This window comes from Cydia strobilella, chromosome 9, assembly GCF_947568885.1.
Source record: "Cydia strobilella chromosome 9, ilCydStro3.1, whole genome shotgun sequence".
NCBI classification, from domain to species: domain Eukaryota; kingdom Metazoa; phylum Arthropoda; class Insecta; order Lepidoptera; family Tortricidae; genus Cydia; species Cydia strobilella.
Genome location: NC_086049.1, coordinates 10,172,680 through 10,193,243, shown reverse-complemented (window position 1 = coordinate 10,193,243; position 20,564 = coordinate 10,172,680). Strand labels below are relative to the sequence as shown.

The 20,564-nt window shown below is 37.7% G+C and overlaps 1 protein-coding gene across 1 annotated transcript in view; it reads left to right on the top strand.

Annotated features, from left to right (window-relative positions):
* Nucleotides 1–209: 209 nt before the first annotated feature.
* Nucleotides 210–20,564, top strand: part of LOC134744257 (meteorin-like protein) — a 49,188-nt gene continuing 28,833 nt past the window's right edge. The window contains exon 1 of the mRNA XM_063678005.1: nt 210–486. Within this exon, the coding sequence (XP_063534075.1) occupies nt 392–486 (95 nt within the window). The 5' untranslated portion in view covers nt 210–391. The remainder of the gene's footprint in view (nt 487–20,564) is intronic.

Sequence of the window (20,564 nt, the reverse complement as noted above, 5' to 3'; positions counted from 1 at the left end):
TTCGAATTGATAATCCTTTATTTTCTCTAGTTGGAAGGGGAAAGCAATATTGCTATTACATTCTATACCGCTCTAACAATGACCACAACCACAGGTTTTGTAGCCATCTCTTTCGCTCTTAGTACGATAATCATTAAGGTCTCTTTCTTACTTCGCTGTTAAGCGCGGGTTGCTTTTTTCTTTTTGTTTTTTCTTTAGTATGGTAGTATTCGAGCGGGTGTATAGTCGTCGAGCCGCTTCGCGCGTAAATCGAGTCTTGTTTATTTTGTGATGGTTTCTTTCGAACTTTTATGAGTTTTATGAACTATAGAATTAACCTAATGGATTATTTTCAAGTGATGTGACAATTGTTAGGTTAATTTCGAAGAGTGGTTTGATTTGTCCCCTCAAAATGGAATTGAGGTCCGTCTTTTGGACAGTTGTCTTGGGCCTGATTTTTGGTGCGGAGGCGGGAATGATAGGTGATCAGTGCGACTGGAATGGCAGGTATGTTGGAAATGATGTAACTATGACAATTATTCATAATTAAACCTGACTACGTTTTATGAGTCAAAAACTTTTTGTGACTAGGATTAATTGGAAAAACGTTTACTTTGAATAAGTATTTTAGTATAATGTAGTTATCTAATAATTGATTGATCGGCTCTTAAAATTGTTTGGACTTTTGTATAACAAATAAACCTGCGTAGATACTGTTGTGTTGTACGTAGGTCCGTTCTGTTTTGTGTCTGTTAATAGGTATCTAAATAAGTAATTTGGGAATGCATGTGTATGTCCATTTTTAATACCTTAGTAAACACAAAGCTGCTAACTTATGTAAAATAACATAAAATTTAGGTAAATCCTACCTTTTACCTAAAAATTCTCCGTAGGTACCTATTAAATTTACATCTTTTAAGACATTGCCTAATCACACCTACAAAAATCAAGAAGACAAAAATAGGGTCAGCAGCAGAGGGGCTACCGCGAAAATCGAAATTCGCAAATTGCGAGATTCTTTCTCTTTTACTCTGATGAAGGCGTAACTACTAATTAGAGAGGCAGAGACAGATGCCCGCAATTTGCGAACTTCGATTTTCGCGGTTATAGCCCAGAAGATCACCGTATTGTTGAGATTGCTTATCCAGCTAATACGGTTATTATTAATTGCTACTAGACTCAGCGCGGAAAGAGAAGAGAAGAGTCATTGACCTATACTGGCTATACTATAAGCAACTATAAGGGAAGCAGAAATAAAATACCGGTAATTTTATTTCTGTTTATATATATTTACTACTTTATTTTTAGGGTTCCGTACCTAAAGGAAAAAAGGAACCCTTATAGGATCACTCGTGCGTCTACAGTCTGTCTTTCTGTCCGTCTGTCACAGCTACACAGCCCATTTTCTCCAAAATACTGGACCAATTAAGTTGAAATTTGGTAGACATGTAAGTTTGTGACCCAAAGACGGGCATGTAACGTAAACAAATGAATTTTAAACATGGGGGCCATTTTTTGGGGGTAAATGAGAAAATGAAAAAATAAAGTTTTTCAAACTATATCGTGTTACATATCAAATGAAAGAGCTCAATTTGAGAATCTCAAATATATATTTTTTTGTAATTTTAAAATAAATACTTTAGGAGTTATTTAAGAAAATATCAAAATAGTCAAAAAATTACCATTATCTCCGAAACTACTGGGTCTAAAATTTTGTAAAAAATACATAAGCACATAGTTCTTTACCTATAGATGACAGGAAAACCTATTAGAAATGTGCAGTCAAGCGTGAGTCGGACTTTCATTACTTAGTTTTTGATCCGACCCCTATGGGTTTTTTATAAAGACATTTTACTCACGTTTCACATAAAAAAACACTTTGTTAAAAATTGTGTTAGGAACCCTTGTATTGGTTTTTTAAATCCACTCCGAGGAGAAGAGAATGAGGAAGAGTTATTGTTAGTATGTGAATATATGTTGCGTTCCACTAATAAGAACCCTTCATAATGTAAAGCCACATCCATACTAATATTATAAATGCGAAAGTGTGTCTGTCTGTCTGTCTGTTACCACTACCACCACACTTAAACCGCTGAACTGATTTAGTTGAAATTTGGTATAGAGATAGTTTGAATCTCGGGGAAGGACATAGGGCCCTGGATATTAGTAGAAAAAACTGGCCAAGTGCGAGTCGGACTCGCGCACCGAGGGTTCCGTACTTTTTAGTATTTGTTGTTATAGCGGCAACAGAAATACATCTGTGAAAATTTCAACTGTCTAGCTATCATGGTTCATGAGATACAGCCTGGTGACAGACAGACAGACGGACGGACAGACGAACAGCGGAATCTTAGTAATAGGGTCCCGTTTTTACCCTTTGGGTACGGAACCCTAAAAACCACCAACAAGTGTAATGAGTAAGATTAATATTTTATAAAGTACCTATGGATCACACCACCACCGCCTACACAAATCTACCAAATATAAAAATTACATTATATAGGTTTATCAAAATCCAGCTTTTTTTATTCCATTGCCCCGTGTCTGTGGTGCAGAGAGAGAGAGAGAGACTTCAGAACGTTAGTTTTACTTTTTGTATATAGAATTCTCGTTTAAATAATAAATAAACACTAAATAAGTAGGCAAATCTTAAAAACAATAAACATATTATTTCTCTCTAATAGGACACTAATAAAAAACTCCTAAATATCACATATGTTTTACAAGATCCGTTTTAATTTGTTATAAGAATTCGTACTACCCCACAAATGTATGTAGAAGGCACGCCTGAGGGCAGAATTTAGCAAATGCCAAGCAATTTGTTAAAAATCTTCGCTAGCGCATAAATATTCCTTTAATATCGCGTGTCTGTTTTACATTTACATCAAATTGATGGTGTTTTGGTTTTTGCCCTCCACGTACGGCAATTTGGATTTAACAATACTTTATGATATATCAACAACAACAATCAACAAATATTAGAATATTACAATGAATGCAGGATCTCTGAATTGAAATCTGTTAGGTACAAACATGTTACAAACGTACAAGTAAGGTGTCATTCAGTTTCAGTGGTTGAAATATAGAGTTAGTCCAAGATAAGTCTGCACCGATTTTGATAGCATACGCAGTGAGTGTTATTTTAAATGGCAAACTTCTACAACAACAAATCTGCGGAAATAATTCGTGTAGTTTTGAAAATTCAGTCCCCGAGGACTTTTAGTATGTTCATCTGTATACTACAAGGTATAACTTTAGCTATACCAATTTTCAAAACTACACGAAATATTTCCGCAGATCGCCCATTTTCGTTTTAATTTGACTTAGCTAGATATGTGCTATCAGACTGTTGCAGACTTATCTTGGTCTAACTCTAGTTACCTATATAAACGTTTTTTAGGGTTCCGTACCCAAAGGGCAAAAACGGGACCCTATTACTAAGACTCCACTGTCTGTCTGTCTGTCCGTCCGTACGTCTGTCACCAGGCTGTATCTCATGAACCGTGATAGCTAGACAGTTGAAATTTTCACAGATGATGTATTTCTGTTGCCGCTATATAACACCTTTAAGAACCTTTCCGAGTTTGATAAGTTGATAAATATTATTAGATATGCAGAAAATTGCAATCATATTACGAATAATTCCCATTTTAAGAAGGGTACAATTAAAGCATCTAGACGTACCTACATACCTTTTTTAGTTAACAACGCACTCTTAAAATCCATCACGATTTAGTAGTCAATATTCAACAAAGATCACAAACGTGACTTCAGTTTTCCCATTCAAAAATATCAACAAGTCGTAACAATAAAACAATAAATTGCTGTAATTATTGTATAGAGTATCCGGAAACGTTCTATGGGGTACTGAACAAAATCAACAAGTGAGGTTTCCATTGGGGTGGCGTGGGAAACGTGGGAGGGTAGTGTTCTCGTCAGCCCTCGCTGTTTGACACGTGACCCTTCCGGCGAGGGACTTATGGAACACCCCTTGCCCATTAACTTTATTGATGCGATAAGCAGAAGTAAAGGACACCTCATAAAAGTACCACTTTCGTGGTGAACAGGAAATCTTTAAGCTTTTGTCTTTGCATGCCTTTCAGCTCTATGCCAGGTTTTACTAAAAACTTAACAATATTTTTATGTTGGTTAGAGAAAAGCGGATGAAGTGATGTTCCATGCTTCTAAAAAAGACAATAATTTAATGTGTTATATAAGGTTTTGGTATGGCAATGGTATTTAAGTTTGAAGTCAAGTTCAGAGAAATGAAAATGACACACTGATAGTTCGGTTTTTTTAAATGTAGGTAAGTACTATACTTATTTAGTTAAATTATCTTCTGAATGTGGTTATAAAGTTTATCTAATATCTCAACCCTATATATAATGCTCAATAGAGTTACATACTTAAGAACCAGTAATGGCCCTCTTAATGACCTTAAGATGCTAATCAGTCTAATCATCGAGCACAAGAACAATGTACGAAGAAGACATCCCAGTAAACCGTATTGCAAAAAGGAAAATTGAGTGTCAATGGACCAGCATGGCCTGGTTCATGATTCCCGTTGCTTTCTGAGAGGTTGCCTCCGATGGACGTACAATTGTAATCTCTCCGAATGCTATAGTTATTACAGTTCTCGGGGTTACGCTCACAGTGGTTTGCTTACGATTGCAATGCTTGGGACGTGATAGGAATAAAGCATTGAGGCATTCAAGTTCGAGTATTAATATTTATTAGGGAGGGCAGGACAACGAGGGGACCGTCTGTTTATTATAATATCCTCTCCGATTATAACGCGTTCGCACGATGTAGACTGATTGATACAGATTGCCTCGTGCTGAGGGTCCGCGCAGTACCGTGCCGCAGTGCGCTGCTTTTTTAGGGTTCCGTACCCAATCGAGACCCTATTACTAAGACTCCGCAGTCCGTCTATCCGTCCGTCTGTCTGTCTGTCACCAGGCTGTATCTCATGAACCGTGATAGCTAGACAGTTGAAATTTTCACAGATGATGTATTTCTGTTGCCGCAATAACAACAAATACTAAAAACAGAATAATATAAATATTTCAATGGGGCTCCCATACAACAAACGTGATTTTTTTTGCTGTTTTTTTCCGTAAGGGTACGGAACCCTTCGTGCGCGAGTCCGACTCGCACTTGGCCGGTTTTTTCATTAGAAATGTTGGGTGAAAAACAATAAACACAATACGCCATAATTTCGAATAATCATAAAATAAAACTATGAAAACGGATTATATCGCATATATTGAATTTATAATACATCCCGACGTTTCGAACCCTTTACAGCGTTCGTGGTCAACGGGTGACAGGAAAAACTACAAAGTGCAAAAATACCCACATACTAAAAATAATGAACCATCATAGACTAAACTTTAAGGCTAGTTGTACATGCAAAATCGGTTCATAAGGCTAGTTATACAATACAACTATTTTCAAGTAAAGATAATTATATACGCGATAAAAACTACGCCTGCTCCAACCCTACACCTCGGACCCGAGAAGATTTAATTCCCTCCTAAATTGTAGGAGGGTATCCCAATATGGGACCGGCAACAAACTCGGCGGGACATCTTTTCAAAACATATTATACTCAGAATGTCCAACATCATCCAACACTAAGGTCTCACAGTCTATGTCTCGCTTCGAACTTCGAATAATCAGACAAATATTAATGGTATTTATCTGACTGTACTAAATAAAAGTCGTATCAAATATAATTTCCAAATGCTATATATTTTATTTTCACTCTAAAACTTTGACTAATCAAAGTAAATGAACACACTCGTGGAACTCGCCCTTTCCTAGAAAATACATTTTCTAACAATCAAGTTTAATAAATGTTTTAAACAAGGAGCCAACTTTAAAAAAGTAGGTAAAAACCGGCCAAGTGCGAGTCGGACTCGCGTTCCAAGGGTTCCGTACATTACACAATTTAAACAATGTATTTTTGATGTGAAACGTGCGTGAAATGTCTTTTAATAAACCCGTAGGGGTTGGATCAAAAACTAAATAATTAAGTCCGACTCACGCTTGACTGCACATTTTTAATAGGTTTTCCTGTGATAGGTAAAGATCTATTTTGTGTATTTTTTAATTTTAGACCAAGTAGTTTCGGAGATAAAGGGGGGAATGCTTATTTTTTGCATATTTTCTTGAATAACTTCTAAACTGTTTATCCTTAAATTATAAAAAATATATATTTGGGATTCTCACAATGAGCTCTTTCATTTGATATGTGACACGATATAGTTTGAAAAACTTTATTTTTTAATTTTCTCATTTACCCCCCAAAATTTGTTTACGTTACATGTCCGTCTTTGGGTCACAAACTTACATATGTATACCAAATTTCAACTTAATTGGTCCAGTCGTTTCGGAGAAAATAGGCTGTGACAGACGGACAGACAGACAGACGCACGACACGAGTGATCCTATAAGGGTTCGTTTTTTCCTTTTGAGGTACGGAACCCTAAAAAGGGCTAATTCGGCCTGACTTAGTCATATTTTTTGCTTTTCCCTTAACTCAGAAATGTGTGGTATAAATGAACAGCGAGATTATCTGATTAGATGTATGTATCTGCCTATTAATAGGCTACAGGTAATGTTATCTTCAGTCGTCATCACTGTGACGCAATTGCATGGGAAACATTGGAACTATATAGCTCATTAAATGTCCCCCGCGCTGCATGTGCATAGGATGCAATACGACGGATGTTACACTTCATGACGTTATTCCAACAAAACAATGAATTAAGTACCTACACTAATTAATGAATTACTTTCCTTATCGCATCCGTCTTGTTAAGAATGCAAAGTATTTTTGTGACTACAAGGGTGCACTTATCTAGTTTTAAAGTGGCGCCAATTGTGACAATAGCTTTTAAGGAACAATGGGGCTGCCTTTCAAAAGATAATGTGTGGACAACCCATGACTAACAAAATTTAAATGCAATCTGTGTTATCAATCGCTACTTTGTAACGTTTTAAGCTTATTTTCGTAAAGTTGTACTTATGTTAATACAAATATTTTGTGATTTACTAACTAAACTAACGTACATATGTACTTGTAGCTAGCTGAAATACTTAACGAAATTCATTACTCATAAGAAAACGTCATTAACTACGTGGAATAGTTTTGAAATACCTACATATAAAGTAGGTACTTAATCTGATCTCAGATGGCTGAATTAACACTGAACTGAACAAAGTGCGTGATATTTTTAATTTTGTCAATTGTCAATTCAGCCGTCTGAGGTCAGATTAAGTACATACTTATATGTATTTCAAAACTATTCCACGTAATAAATATGTAATGACGTTTACTTATGACTCTTATGAGTGATGAATTTCGTTAAGTATTTCAGCTAGCTACAAGTATTTAATATGTGTGTATGTTAGTAAATAAAAACCGGCCAAGTGCGAGTCGGACTCGCGTTCCAAGGGTTCCGTACATTACACAATTTAAACAATGTATTTTTTATGTGAAATGTCTTTAAAAAACCCGTAGGGGTCGGATCAAAAACTAAGTAATTAAGTCCGACTCACGCTTGACTGCACATTTCTAATAGGGTTTCCGGTGATCTATAGGTAAAGATCTATTTTGTGTATTTTTTTCAAAATTTTTGACCTAGTAGTTTCGGAGATAAAGGGGGGGGGGGATGGTCACTTTTTGCCTATTTTCTTAAATAACTTCTAAACTATTTATCTTAAAACTATACAAAAAATATATTTGAGATTCTCACAATAAGCTCTTTCGTTTGATATGTAACACGATATGGTTTGACAAACTTTATTTTTAATTTTCTCATGCACCCCCAAAAGTGGCCCCCGTTACATATGTGTACCAAATTTCAACTGATTGGTCCAGTAGTTTCGGAGAAAATAGGCTGTGACAGACGGACAGACAGAGAGACAGACAGACGCACGAGTGATCCTATAAGGGTTCCGTTTTTTCCTTTTGAGGTACGGAACCCTAAAAATCACAAAGTATTTGTGCGTGATAATTTTAATTAAAGACATTTAATCTAAATCTGACCCATCTTGTTATTAAAACTTTAAAACCAAGCAACGGAAGTAGCCAAGCGTGGCGAGCGATAGTGACCTATTTAATTTTTGGTTCGACATAAACAAGGCTATTTAGGTATTTATAAAAGTGCTCATCTGTAATAAAATTATTGCATGCGTCTAATTAACCAAAAGCAAATTTGCGGTTTTACTTCCTGAATTTGACCCATATAGCGTGACCGCGCGCGGATGCCACTATCTCGATGTGGAGTCACTTCACACGCGATAACGCATCACAGCCGGATTGCGCCTAGCCCGCTGACCATATGGCGCTCCCAGTACCCTGTAGGTACAAGTAATACTTAGAGCAATGCGAATGTTTACGATTCACGGTTCTCGGAAGAAGTTGCGTGCCTTACGCCACAGCCGCACTTCATTAATAACATTAGTGATTCAGAGTAGGATTCGGCACCGCCTGGGATCGAGTCGGCAGGCAATTTCACATGGCCTGTGAGAACACCACACTCCTCACTAAGGGAAAACAACCGTCACATGTTGCGGGATGAAATCACGGTTATTTTTACACGATTGTTTTTATTCGCTCGCCAATTGAGGGCAATCAGCGACACGTGTTCCGTCCGAGATGCCCGCCTTGAGGCCTATCTATTGGGCTCATCATATGTATTTGAATTATATGTAGGTAGGTAGGTACTACACTACAAGTATCAATACAACACGCATTTTGCGGGGTGCGAAACAATGGCTTTTATAATGCTAACGTTTGATGATAATGGGGGGTTTTTATGAGAGTCCAACCACAAGGAGTGTTGTGTTGATTCTACATTATGTTATATGTATGTTCCCAAGACACTTGACTGCGCCCACCATTGCTATCATCTTTCTTGTCGTTGCATGTGTACTTGGAAATATTTTTACGACGCGTACTCGGCTCCAATCACGTCGTAACTGAAGGGTAACCTAATGCTTGTACTGCCGTGCCGTACAGCCATGTGTCCACTTACATTATCTTACTCAAACTTCGCGTTAATGTGTCTTACCCGACATTAATTTATAGTTTGAATGCCGTGCCGTTAAAGAGCATCAACACTCAACAGCTTTTTTGGCGTTGATTGGTGTAACGACTGTGGCCTAGATCGAAGCGATTTAAATTGATAGCCTTATGAAACAAAGCGTCTCTGTGATACCAACCCAGTCCTTGTCAACTATTCTAACGTCAGGCTTTTCATTTATCAATACCTACTGTAACTTCTCGGAGCGCATGAAAGAGGATCATTGTTCTTCGAGTCCCGTATTAGGTGTTCTTTGAATGAAACCAAACTAATTAACAGCGAATTGTAGGTCGGCATTGTGTCGGCGCGCCAGGTCGAATGAAGGCGTTCTTTGTATCGCTAGGTGTTTATTTTTTTAATTTGTTCCCGGAGTCGACAAGCCGATCGTTCGGCTTTCGGCCTCTACGTTAATAACAGTGGCAATAACTGTTCTGTAAATGTAGCTGGAGCTGGACCTACCGGCAAATTATGATTTAGTATAGCTCTAATCAGTGGTTCTAACATTTAATAGACACCTACGTATGACGTGTGGTTATGTATGTATGTAAGATAAAACTAATCTATGAATCCGTATGGAGTCAGTAATTATTTTAATGGCCTTTGTATTTATGATTTGAATAGGTACATTGGGAATTTTACGTTACGTGTTTTCCGGTTACATGCCTATGTTTTGTTCAGTATAAATTTATAACTATAAACTATACTATAAACTAATAGATATTGTAGATGTTTGTAATAATTTTATTGAATAAACCTAAGTACTATATTTTCTCGTTAGCATTAGACTACCTGTGATTTCATTAGACTAAGTAATACACTCAAGACGAGGACTTTCCACCTTAATTATATACCATCTTCCTTCGTATGGCAAGTCGGTTTCAAGGCGAAATTTCCGGATACCTGTCCTTAGGCCCGAAATGTTTGTTTCTAGATCACCAGGACCCTTTGAATGATGCATGGGCTGGTCCTTTATTATCGAAGCGACCCGCGGCGCACGCGCTGCATCTTAATCGCGCTCAATTTCCTCGCTCGCTGTCAAATTACAATACTTACACAATATTATAACCCCAACACGTTTACGAAAGTGATTCAAATAATACATTTGAAAGTCACGACCGTAGCGCATTTTTAAGAACGTTAAATGTTTACACATTTTTGTGGCATCATATTTCGCAATGGTGTAACACAATATATTATGAATAATAAAATATTGCAGACACATCACATCGCGTTTGCTGGCCAAGTTGGTTCGTTAATGAGCCGGCACGGACCGCCTGTATTCCTGTAACTCGACGCTTTGCTATGCATAAGCTTGCGATGTTGCACTTTCGTGCATCCGACACTAAATGTCTCGTTCAACGCGCTGTCATCCATCAGAAACCCACTTTACATGAATCGCCGTATTCCGGAATTATCTGGCTAATTTAAAGTTTTTAATCAATTGTTGTGCATTGTTACTTAAATTGTTTTTTATTTGGTTATGGCAGACCCTTTTGGACACTGCATAATGCGGTGGGTGACTGCAACTTCTTCGAATATTTTTGCATTTAAGTCCATGTAGGACGACCATCGCTTATCTGGATATGGCAAAAAAGTCTGAGCGGGTACGACCGATTATAATGCAAAAAGAGGTTCGCGGTCGTTCCATAACCGATTGCAAATGGCAACCGCCGCAGGCCACGCCGGCCATTTATAGCTCGTTGCAATTTCGACTGCTAAAAAATAACCAAGCAGCGATTTCTTTAGCGGATGGCTCCCTAAGTATCTATCGGTGGTTTGACAGGCAAAGAGGAAGCTCGATTCAACCACTCTTGAAATATATCTCGTAAAAAACCGGCCAAGTGCGAGTCGGACTCGCGCACTAAGGGTTCCGTAGGTACCATTACCATCCATTACGCAAAAAACGGCAAAAAAATCACGTTTGTTGTATGGGAGCCCCACTTAAATATTTATTTTATTCTGTTTTTAGTATTTGTTGTTATAGCGGCAACAGAAATACATCATCTGTGAAAATTTCAACTGTCTAGCTATCACGGTTCATGAGATACAGCCTGGTGACAGACGGACAGACAGATAGACAGACAGCGGAGTCTTAGTAATAGGGTCCCATTTTTACCCTTTGGGTACGGAACCCTAAAAAACGGAAGCCCGCCGTAGACCGCCTCAGATGCCTTCGCGTATTATGCGATTGTTCCTGTTTTTGTGTTATCGGATTTGGTGAAAGGGTTACCTTCGAATTTGAAAACTGAACGGTTGTTTTCCTATTACTCATGCAACTCTCAAGTTCGTCTGTTCGAAACTCAATCGATTCATTCACATAAAATCCTCATGTAGGGCTTATCAACATTGTAATGGTCTATACAATATATTATAATATAGTACCTATGTGTTGATTGACCATTAGTACATGTTTAGAACAATTTAACCCATTCGTTCACTTTCGTCCAGAAATGCCTGTCATATTGATTCACGCGACTTATACCCGAATTACTTAAAAATAATGACAGTTATTTTGAAACCGTACCATAGCTATGCCCATTATATTATAACTCGTTTTGTGTAACTAACGCATCTTAGGTGTTGCAATGCAACTACGTCGTTCTTCTCGCTGTATACTTAAATGCCATGTAATTCCCATATGTCACATTAAAAAACATTGTAGTTCTGAAATATAAAATAAGCAGGCATCAGGAATGCCATAAAGCTGAGGTTTACCCGCAGCATAACCCGTTTGTTTACGCCATGGCGCGACTCCATAACCGAGGCGACACAACAATAGCCAGACCGTACGCCGAGATTTTGTCCGATAATGGTTAAATTGGCCTCCGCGTTCTTAATAGGGTGTCTTACCTCTACTGGTGACAACTGCCTGTGTTCCACAATTACAGAGGTTTGTCTGGCGATCTGCAGCGTTGTTATCGGTAGGCCTTAAAGATTATATAAGAATTATAGAACGGTATTAGCCTGTGCGTGCCGCGTTCGAGTATTAAAGCGATTGAAACGACTTTATGTTCATTCAATACAAGAGTAGACGGTATTGAGTTGATTTATCCACGATTGCCTAGTTAATTTCCGTTCTTTTTTGGAAAACATTGTAGGAGTTTTGTTCGTTTGTTGCATTTGATGGCGTTGGTAGGTAGAAATAAAAAAATATTTCCTATAAAAAAATACACTATGTTTTTGCCTCTTCTGCCTAACGGCATGCTTGCTTGCATCATTAAATCTCTTACGTTACACACCCGAGAGTCAAGAGCTTAATAATTCATGTTGTAATTCAGTCGATCATTAATTAATTCCATTAATTCCTCCCGGCGGCCACACGCGACTTCCTCTTGCAAGATCTTAATTCCGCTCCAGTGCTTGACCGAGTTGGCCCGATGGAAACGCAATCTGAGGTATTGTTCCATTAGCTTATCGATCGCAAGTGAGTCGACTGCTCTGGCGAACTAGATTTCCGACTATATACATACTATTAAATTGTCATCGAACTTGAGGTCACTATTATGTTGGTTTGCCAAAGCGTACGATTCCACTGCTTATAACCACTAGGAATACATGGTCTGACCGAACGAAGACATTCGACACCAGACTGCAGCGGACGTCGAGTTTTTAAAAATACCTACACATTAAGTTATTAGGTATCATGTTTTTGCTGAAGATGGTGGCTATTTTGCAGCTGCCACGTAGATACCTAGATCATTAGTATTAACCTGCGAAATATAAAGGTTAGGTGGATGATACATCAGTCACTTACAGCTTCTGGCAAAAATTCCTGCCCAAGAAGAACTAACGCTATAGACAACATAAACACACACATTAGATGCTAAAATGTCACCTGATTGCATCGTGTTATAGTGAGGCATTGATTTCTGTCAGGCGATTTTAAGAGTTTGGTATTTTATACATCGGCACTTTGATGTTGTTAAAGCATCGAAGTGCTTAGCTTGCAAGCGAAGCCGTGGCGGCGGTGGCGGCCATTAGGATTTATAGCCAGGACCGGTAAGCGGCTTAGCTCCCAAGCCGAAGGCCTTTTCACACCTCCGTGTTTGGGCCCCGCGTTAGCGTTCACGCCTTGCACCCCTAGAGTTCGCGCCTTGGCACATATCACCATTGCCTTATGTGCATTCCGTGCTGGCTATGTGAGGTAATGACTTGTCAAAATAAGACTGCGGCACTTATGTGGAATTTAGTTGGCCTTTGAATTCGAGGTGACCGCCTCAGTCAAAGACATTGGGGTTATTTAAATCGGGGTCAATGAAAATATTCAAGATTTAGTTACTTATTTTAACCTAATAATAGAATATCATGATACAGAGTTGGGGTCGAGGTAGGTGTTAACTATCGTATGTCATGATGATGGATAGGCGCATAATTATGTTCTTAAATAACAAAACTTTTTATGTCCTATAGGTTATCGCATTTACTAATCAGCGTCAGTTTCTAAGCGCAAAAAGCTCGTTAGTAGAGGGAAGCTTCGCAATTTTATGTGGCCACGATTATGTATAAAGGTTCATGAGGTGAAACTGACCTTTCTTCGCATCATCAATCAGACCCAGTCGGCTAAATGAGAAGACTGCCTCTAAGGTCCGCCGCAAATGGCTGGACTTATACATATTTTTTTATTATATTATTTTAGTGTAGGTAAGCAGTTTTTTTATAATGCGCTACTCGATCTCTCTATTGTTTTAATTAAATAAATGATTAAATTTTAATAATTTAATCTATGTGATTATTTGACTTGTATTATATTTGTGATGTTAATCTGAATCTTATTTGTAGAATTTCGTAATTAATAAAAATTCAATAATATTTCCCAATAAGCATCTTGGTAGGTAGTTAGACACCAAAAAGAGTGTTTTGGTAGACTTTCGTCTTTATCGAATATTCTTCACAAAAAGTTATAAACACTCACTTTATATCAGATTTTATTAGTTAGGTCGCAGATTTTTTATTCGTGACTTAATCACCACCAGAAAGAGTCCTCTTCAGACGCTTGTAGAGATGCTTTGGTCCTCCAATGTGCGCGGCGGGACTAAGCTGCGTGACTCCAGGTCGTGAGTGCTCAGCCATTGTCCGGGTGAAAGTCAGTTACGAGCGTTTTGCGTGTTACGAAAACCTTGTTCTCTATTGAGGGCGACAATCATTTGTGAACACGCCGTTCTCAGACCATCAATCTTTTTGTGTCCACCCTTTTGCGCGTTCTATCAATGGGGAAATTTAATCTTACCATATCCTTTGCTTAATTCAGTACAGTTCAATTTGTTATCTGGATCGAGCCAATCCATAACAAAATCATCAGTAAATCCTCATTCTCCGTACTAAGCCATTTCGGCAAGCATGCATCTAAATATGTACCTAAGTAGATATGTTACTTTACTAAGCACATTCATGTGATGTAGGTTTACTTAACTAATCAGTTGTTCTTAAGTTTATACATAGTCTTTCTTCGTTGACATTCGATAAATGTGTATAACGTCTTGTAGGTATGTACTCAGAAATCTGACTCCACTCATCAAAAACACAAATTGGATACATTTTTAAAATATGTATATACTTTCTAGTAGTGTCAGGATATTACGAGGCTGTTTTTAATTTTATTACTGATGTTTACGAACATAATGGTGTAATAGTTGTATTTCTGGTTACACATAATACCTACATATATGTAGATTTATTGCATTTGCTTGGAATAGTTCTACCTTATAGCGAGCGGAATTCTTCGTTTAGTCAGCCACTAACTACACGTAATGAGATTCAAACTCGTATAACGAGTGCTAATTTGAATTAAAAATGTTCATTTAAATCGGTTTTTTTATAGTTGGTGATATACTCTTTCGTAGAAATCTCGTAGATATACGTCCAAGGATAACTTGTCCTAATTTTGACATGTTTTTGTTTGGTGTGACTTGTGACCAACTAACAGAACATGGTTTATTATTAATATATAATTCATGGTTGCTATTGGGGCCGATTTTTATGTTGTTGTCGTGTCGGTTTATTTGGTTGTATCAAAATGTATTAGTTGAGATCAATTCAAAGAACTATTTACAAGCATTACCTACATCTAAATGTCTGTGGCGTTTCGTGTTAGGTACTTCTAAAATATTGTCTTCATAATAATAATAACTACTTTCCATGACAAGAAATATGACTTTTGCGACTTTCAACTAAACATGTATGTTACCTTGCCTACTTTCAAACATTATTTATGTGGCAGATTTAAGATCATTTGGGGCATTTTCTATGAAAAGGGACCTCATTGTCGATGGCGCTTACGCCGCGCAGCGTCGCGCGGCATTGTATTTATCGGAGCATCGTTTATAATGGCGTAAGATCGACAATAAGGTCCCTTTTAATAGGAAATACCACATTTATGTACTTAAATACCTACCCTCAAAATGTAAAAACGCAACACTTATACTTTTAATGATATACGTCATATACGACTATAGAGGCTAGTAGTAAATCGAAACCACATTTATTCATATGATTATAATAATTTTTCTCGGAACTCAAATCTTGCTATAGTTAAACATTAATAATTATGCTCGGAACTCGTTTAAAGCGCAATAATAACGCTCTCAATGATAATTAAAGAGGTGTTTGCAAACATTATCATAAATTATCATTAGTTGTCGGTTGTCGGTGCTTATTCGGCGGACTCGCATAATGTCTACATCGAGCTGATTGCGCGGCGCGCTGTTAATCAAAATTGCATTATTGCATTACGAGTTCGTCATGGACAGCGGGAAAAAGAGCATTCACTGCTCACCGAGATGATGGACGACCAATTTTTATTCATTTATTTATTAAAACGTCCGGGAATCTTATATTTGACGACAGGAGTGAAATTATATTAACGGCATTACGATTGATACCATTAATAAAAAAACCGGCCAAGTGCGAGTCGGACTCGCGCACGAAGAGTTCCGTACCATTACGGAAAAAAACAGCAAAAAAATCACGTTTGTTGTATGGGAGCCCCATTTAAATATTTATATTATTCTGTTTTTAGTATTTGTTGTTATAGCGGCAACAGAAATACATCATCTGTGAAAATTTCAACTGTCTAGCTATCACGGTTCATGAGATACAGCCTGGTGACAGACAGACAGACAGACGGACGGACAGACGGACAGCGGAGTCTTAGTAATAGGGTCCCGTTTTTACCCTTTGGGTACGGAATGCTAAAAATTGTCATGTAAGTACCTAGCCAGCCTAGCCTATTGATGGATGGAAGTGGTGATGACGCATATCTGAGTCAATGTAATTGATTGATTTTTAAAATAAATATGTATCTTTCAGAAGTTTCAGAAAAAACTACATTGATTTGACCATAATCACAATGATTGATTAGTACACGCTAGCCTAGTAAAAGTGTTGTTATATAAGTATATCTCAGCATGTAAGTGAATTTTGAAAATTTTTAATGAGATAATAAATTCTTAAACCACAATATGCATTACTAGTTTAATTTTTAATATTTTATCATTACAGGCATTTGCGTCTATTCTAATATTTTATACGTAAGCAGATATGACACATCATGTTCACATAGGATCTTTGGTTTAATGCTATCATTGCACTTGTCATAACAAACACCCTCAAAACTACATATCACGTCGACAGGTATCGGGATGATTTGTAACTCTGGGACAATATAAAACATTCCTGTGTTATTATAATTCTTGATTGTTGGCACCTGCGTGACGGTACAATGGAACATTATCGAATGTTTACTGTTAATATTTAGCCAGACGTGTCCAATGGAGAGGAGAAGCGTAGGCGGCGGGCGGCGTCTAACTTGTTATGTCAACATGGCCACCGGCCAGTTCCTATATGCATGACAACCATATACACATTCCAAGTAGCCAGAAAAGTAGGTATACTGTGCAGTGGTTAGGTGTCATGTCTTCGCTTTGAAAACCTGGGCTGTTTAGTGTAACTAAATACCGTCCATTAGAAGATAACGCGGCGCGCTAATAATAATAATAATAATTTAATTTAATCTAATATTTTAACTCGTTTCGATGCCACAAGCACTGCGGGTCATAGTTATCAACTCTTTATTGGTCCAACACGAACGCATTGACAGAAACACCTGACTTCACCTGATTAAACAACGTTACGTAAAACGTTCTGTGTATCTTGACACCATCGAATCTAAGTTGGGACACGTCTAAGGTATTGGCTGTTTGTATAGGACATGAAGGCGCGCGGTCCAAATATTTTATTTTGCCCGCGTTGACGGACAAAAACTCTTCTTCTCGCCATTGTGTCGGAGTTTGCCGATTTCTAAACAATACCACAAAAAACTAACTCGACAAGAGTATCCCATTAGCCAACAGCATATTAAAAATAATAGTCAATGAAATGTCATAAAAATTGTTTTAATAAAGATAGATTTCAAATGATTTGTGAGAGAGATGATTGCTAATACTGCTTTTAATTGATCTCTATCTGAAACCAGATATGAGAAGCTTGTTTTAGAATACCGTTTAAAATGTGACCAAGGTTGCCTTTTTCATTTTATCTATCATCTAGAACGTCTATTTAAATGGCTTGGTATGAGCAAAATTATGAACCAAGCTCAGGCGCCCATACAACTTGAAATAAGATATTGTTTGCAGAGCACTTGAGTCCGCAGTCACCGCCATCGACATTTAAACCCGTCGTCGTGATTGCTCCCGATCGGATTATGCGGACTAACGGAGTCCAATATTAAATATAACATTTATATTCAAACAGTTTTTAATTTACTTCAATACGTATGTACATACTTATAAAATTTGATAAATATTTACATTTAGCTAGGTAACTTCAATATAAATAACTTTAAATGTAAAATGATAATTCGTGTGTAGGCGTTTCAAACGAATTTATTGTCCGGTATCTGCCTCGTTCAAAATGCGGAATAAATCTCTTGGTGACCCATTACGTTGACATCGCGGCCGCAGCACATCTTAATGAGGCATTCTTCGAAGTTGCAGGACTCGGAATGTCGCGGTCAGTTGTTGGTTCCGCGCTGTCATCTCGTCTAATTTACGAAGTTTTGGAACAGCCATAATTGGGTCTCGTGCGGACTCGCTGGTCTCAAAAAGCCTCGCAAATGTAAGGAATGGTTATTAGCATTCGGCTGCGAGTATTATTGAGCGTTCGCCGATCGAGTCCTCGGGGCATCGTTGGAGCCCGTCGTTATCTTTGTTTAATATTCATACGGGAGTTATGCTATGTTACCTGCGCCGTGTTTAGGCCCTCAATAAATATAACTCGTTGTATCTAGATTAACAATTATGTTCCGCATTTAATACCGATTTATTTTCTGCAGGTACATATCGAGTCATCGTACGCAGTAACTGTATGTACGTATAAGTAGCGAGCGCAAATCAGGTCCGCCGTTCCGAGTACTCAGCTCCTATACATATATGCACGAGTAAGTTGTTTAGTTAAATGTAGTAGTGGACACATCCAGACTAGACCAGTCGCCGGTCTAGCCGGGACCGGTCGTTGTGTAACACGCGGGCGCGTGCTCGGGCCCACACTTTTCTTAGGCAAACTCGCTTGATAAATAAACGTTTCATACGAATATATTGTACGCCTACGCGCTCCTTTGTTGAATATATTTATGCGATTGTCTCTTATTGTGATGCAGAATGTTCTGCCGTTGTTGTAAAGTTTTATTGACGGAGAGTTGCCCACTCGTAAGGAGTAACGGTTCGGCCAATCACAATGCAACTGCTTATTTGTATCTGATCCGATAGCAATCTAGGACGCGAATGCAATATAGCCAGGGGCTATCGGCATAGCTAGCTGAGATAAGGACCTTTCTATACAAAATCTAAATATGTAGAATGTAGATATACATTAGATGTATTAGTGCTACACGACTTGTAATCTAAGCTAAAACTGATCTCGTGCCTACTCTACATGTAAAATAGAGTCTAAATCTTTAATGGGAAATTAAGTCAACTGATATGTGCTTGAGACACTTTACACGTTATCATTATTGCATTTAAAAACAAAAATAGAATGTTAAAAAGTGACAATGCAATAGAATTAGATATTTAGAATGGACATTATTTACGACTGTCAATTAATTCTGAGATAGAGTAGGTCAGTCTGAGTGATTAACGGCGTAATGGCCACTGTCTAACACGGCAAATGTAAATGTCGTATTGAAGGTCTACCGCTGAGGTTTTTTAGGTACCCACTTAGCATAGCATAGTCTTGAAATAATAATTACACCTCAAGTTGTTTGTATCTTTGACGGTGGGTAAATAGAGTCGGACCAAATTTACTCTGCATGGCATTTACATTGACAAAGTGTGGTAACTATGGAACAAATCAGATTATTTTATGAAATATTTTTTGATTTGTGTTTTTTAAATAGTCACACTACCATATTATTATATAAATTATAAATTAGTGCAAAGTTAGCTTAGACGGAACTACTTACATTTATTACTAACAACTATCTGCTATCTATACTACTTATGTTCTAATCACTTGGGTATATTTATGTACCCAAGGATCAAATTGAATTGGTGATATGGGAAAATGAAGTGGATAGCAAAAAGTTAACGTTAAAGTAACTTATGCGGTAACTACTTGTGTTTCATAGAAACGAAATTCTTTAATGGTCCATAAGGACCAAAGGTATCCAAGGTAGATTGCGAAATGTTTCCAGATTTCAAATGTTCAATTGTTTTTAATGAGGTCGGTAAATCATCGTGCGGCGGCGGCGCGTGCCACAAGGCCGAGCGAAGGAGTCAGATATCCTGGGCTGTCATTCCGAACGCTTACCAAACGCAGCCTCAGACCAACCAGCACAAGTCTGTTCTCCGGTTTGTTACAACAGTTGAGGCCAAAATATACTAGGCACGAACTCACAGTCTACATAAATTTGTTTGTGAATTAGGCAGTTGAACACCGTCTCTCGAGCACGCTCGCGCTACCTATATGGAGTGTCGGAGTATTATGCCCTAATGGGGCGAGTAGGGCCACCACTGTAAAGACGTAAATGGTTTGACAATCTTAAGTTTTTGCCATGATACTTCCTTGACAATAATTTTGCAAGTTGTTTGGCATTTTAAAGGCTGGCGAATACGAATTATTTCGTCGTTTTATTTCGTCTGTACTTACTTATAATTTACATATTTTAATGAAACTAACGAATAGGTAGAATTGTTTGAAAGATACTACAACCAGATACCTACTAGTTTACATAGCTATTTAATTAATTGATATTAACTACCATGTATACCTAAATAATAATGTGTGTAGCACCTAGGGATTTTGTGAAGAAAATGCATCTACGTACATTAAAATGCATGTATAAAAATTACGCCAATGGAAGCAAATCGAGTCCGAGTTGACTAATTGTAAATTGTAAGACGTCGCCTCTATATCATTTGACTTGCATGCACTCGTTATTCATTCCCGGTCTAGATCAGTGCACGTGCGTGTATACAGATGAGTGATACTCGCACA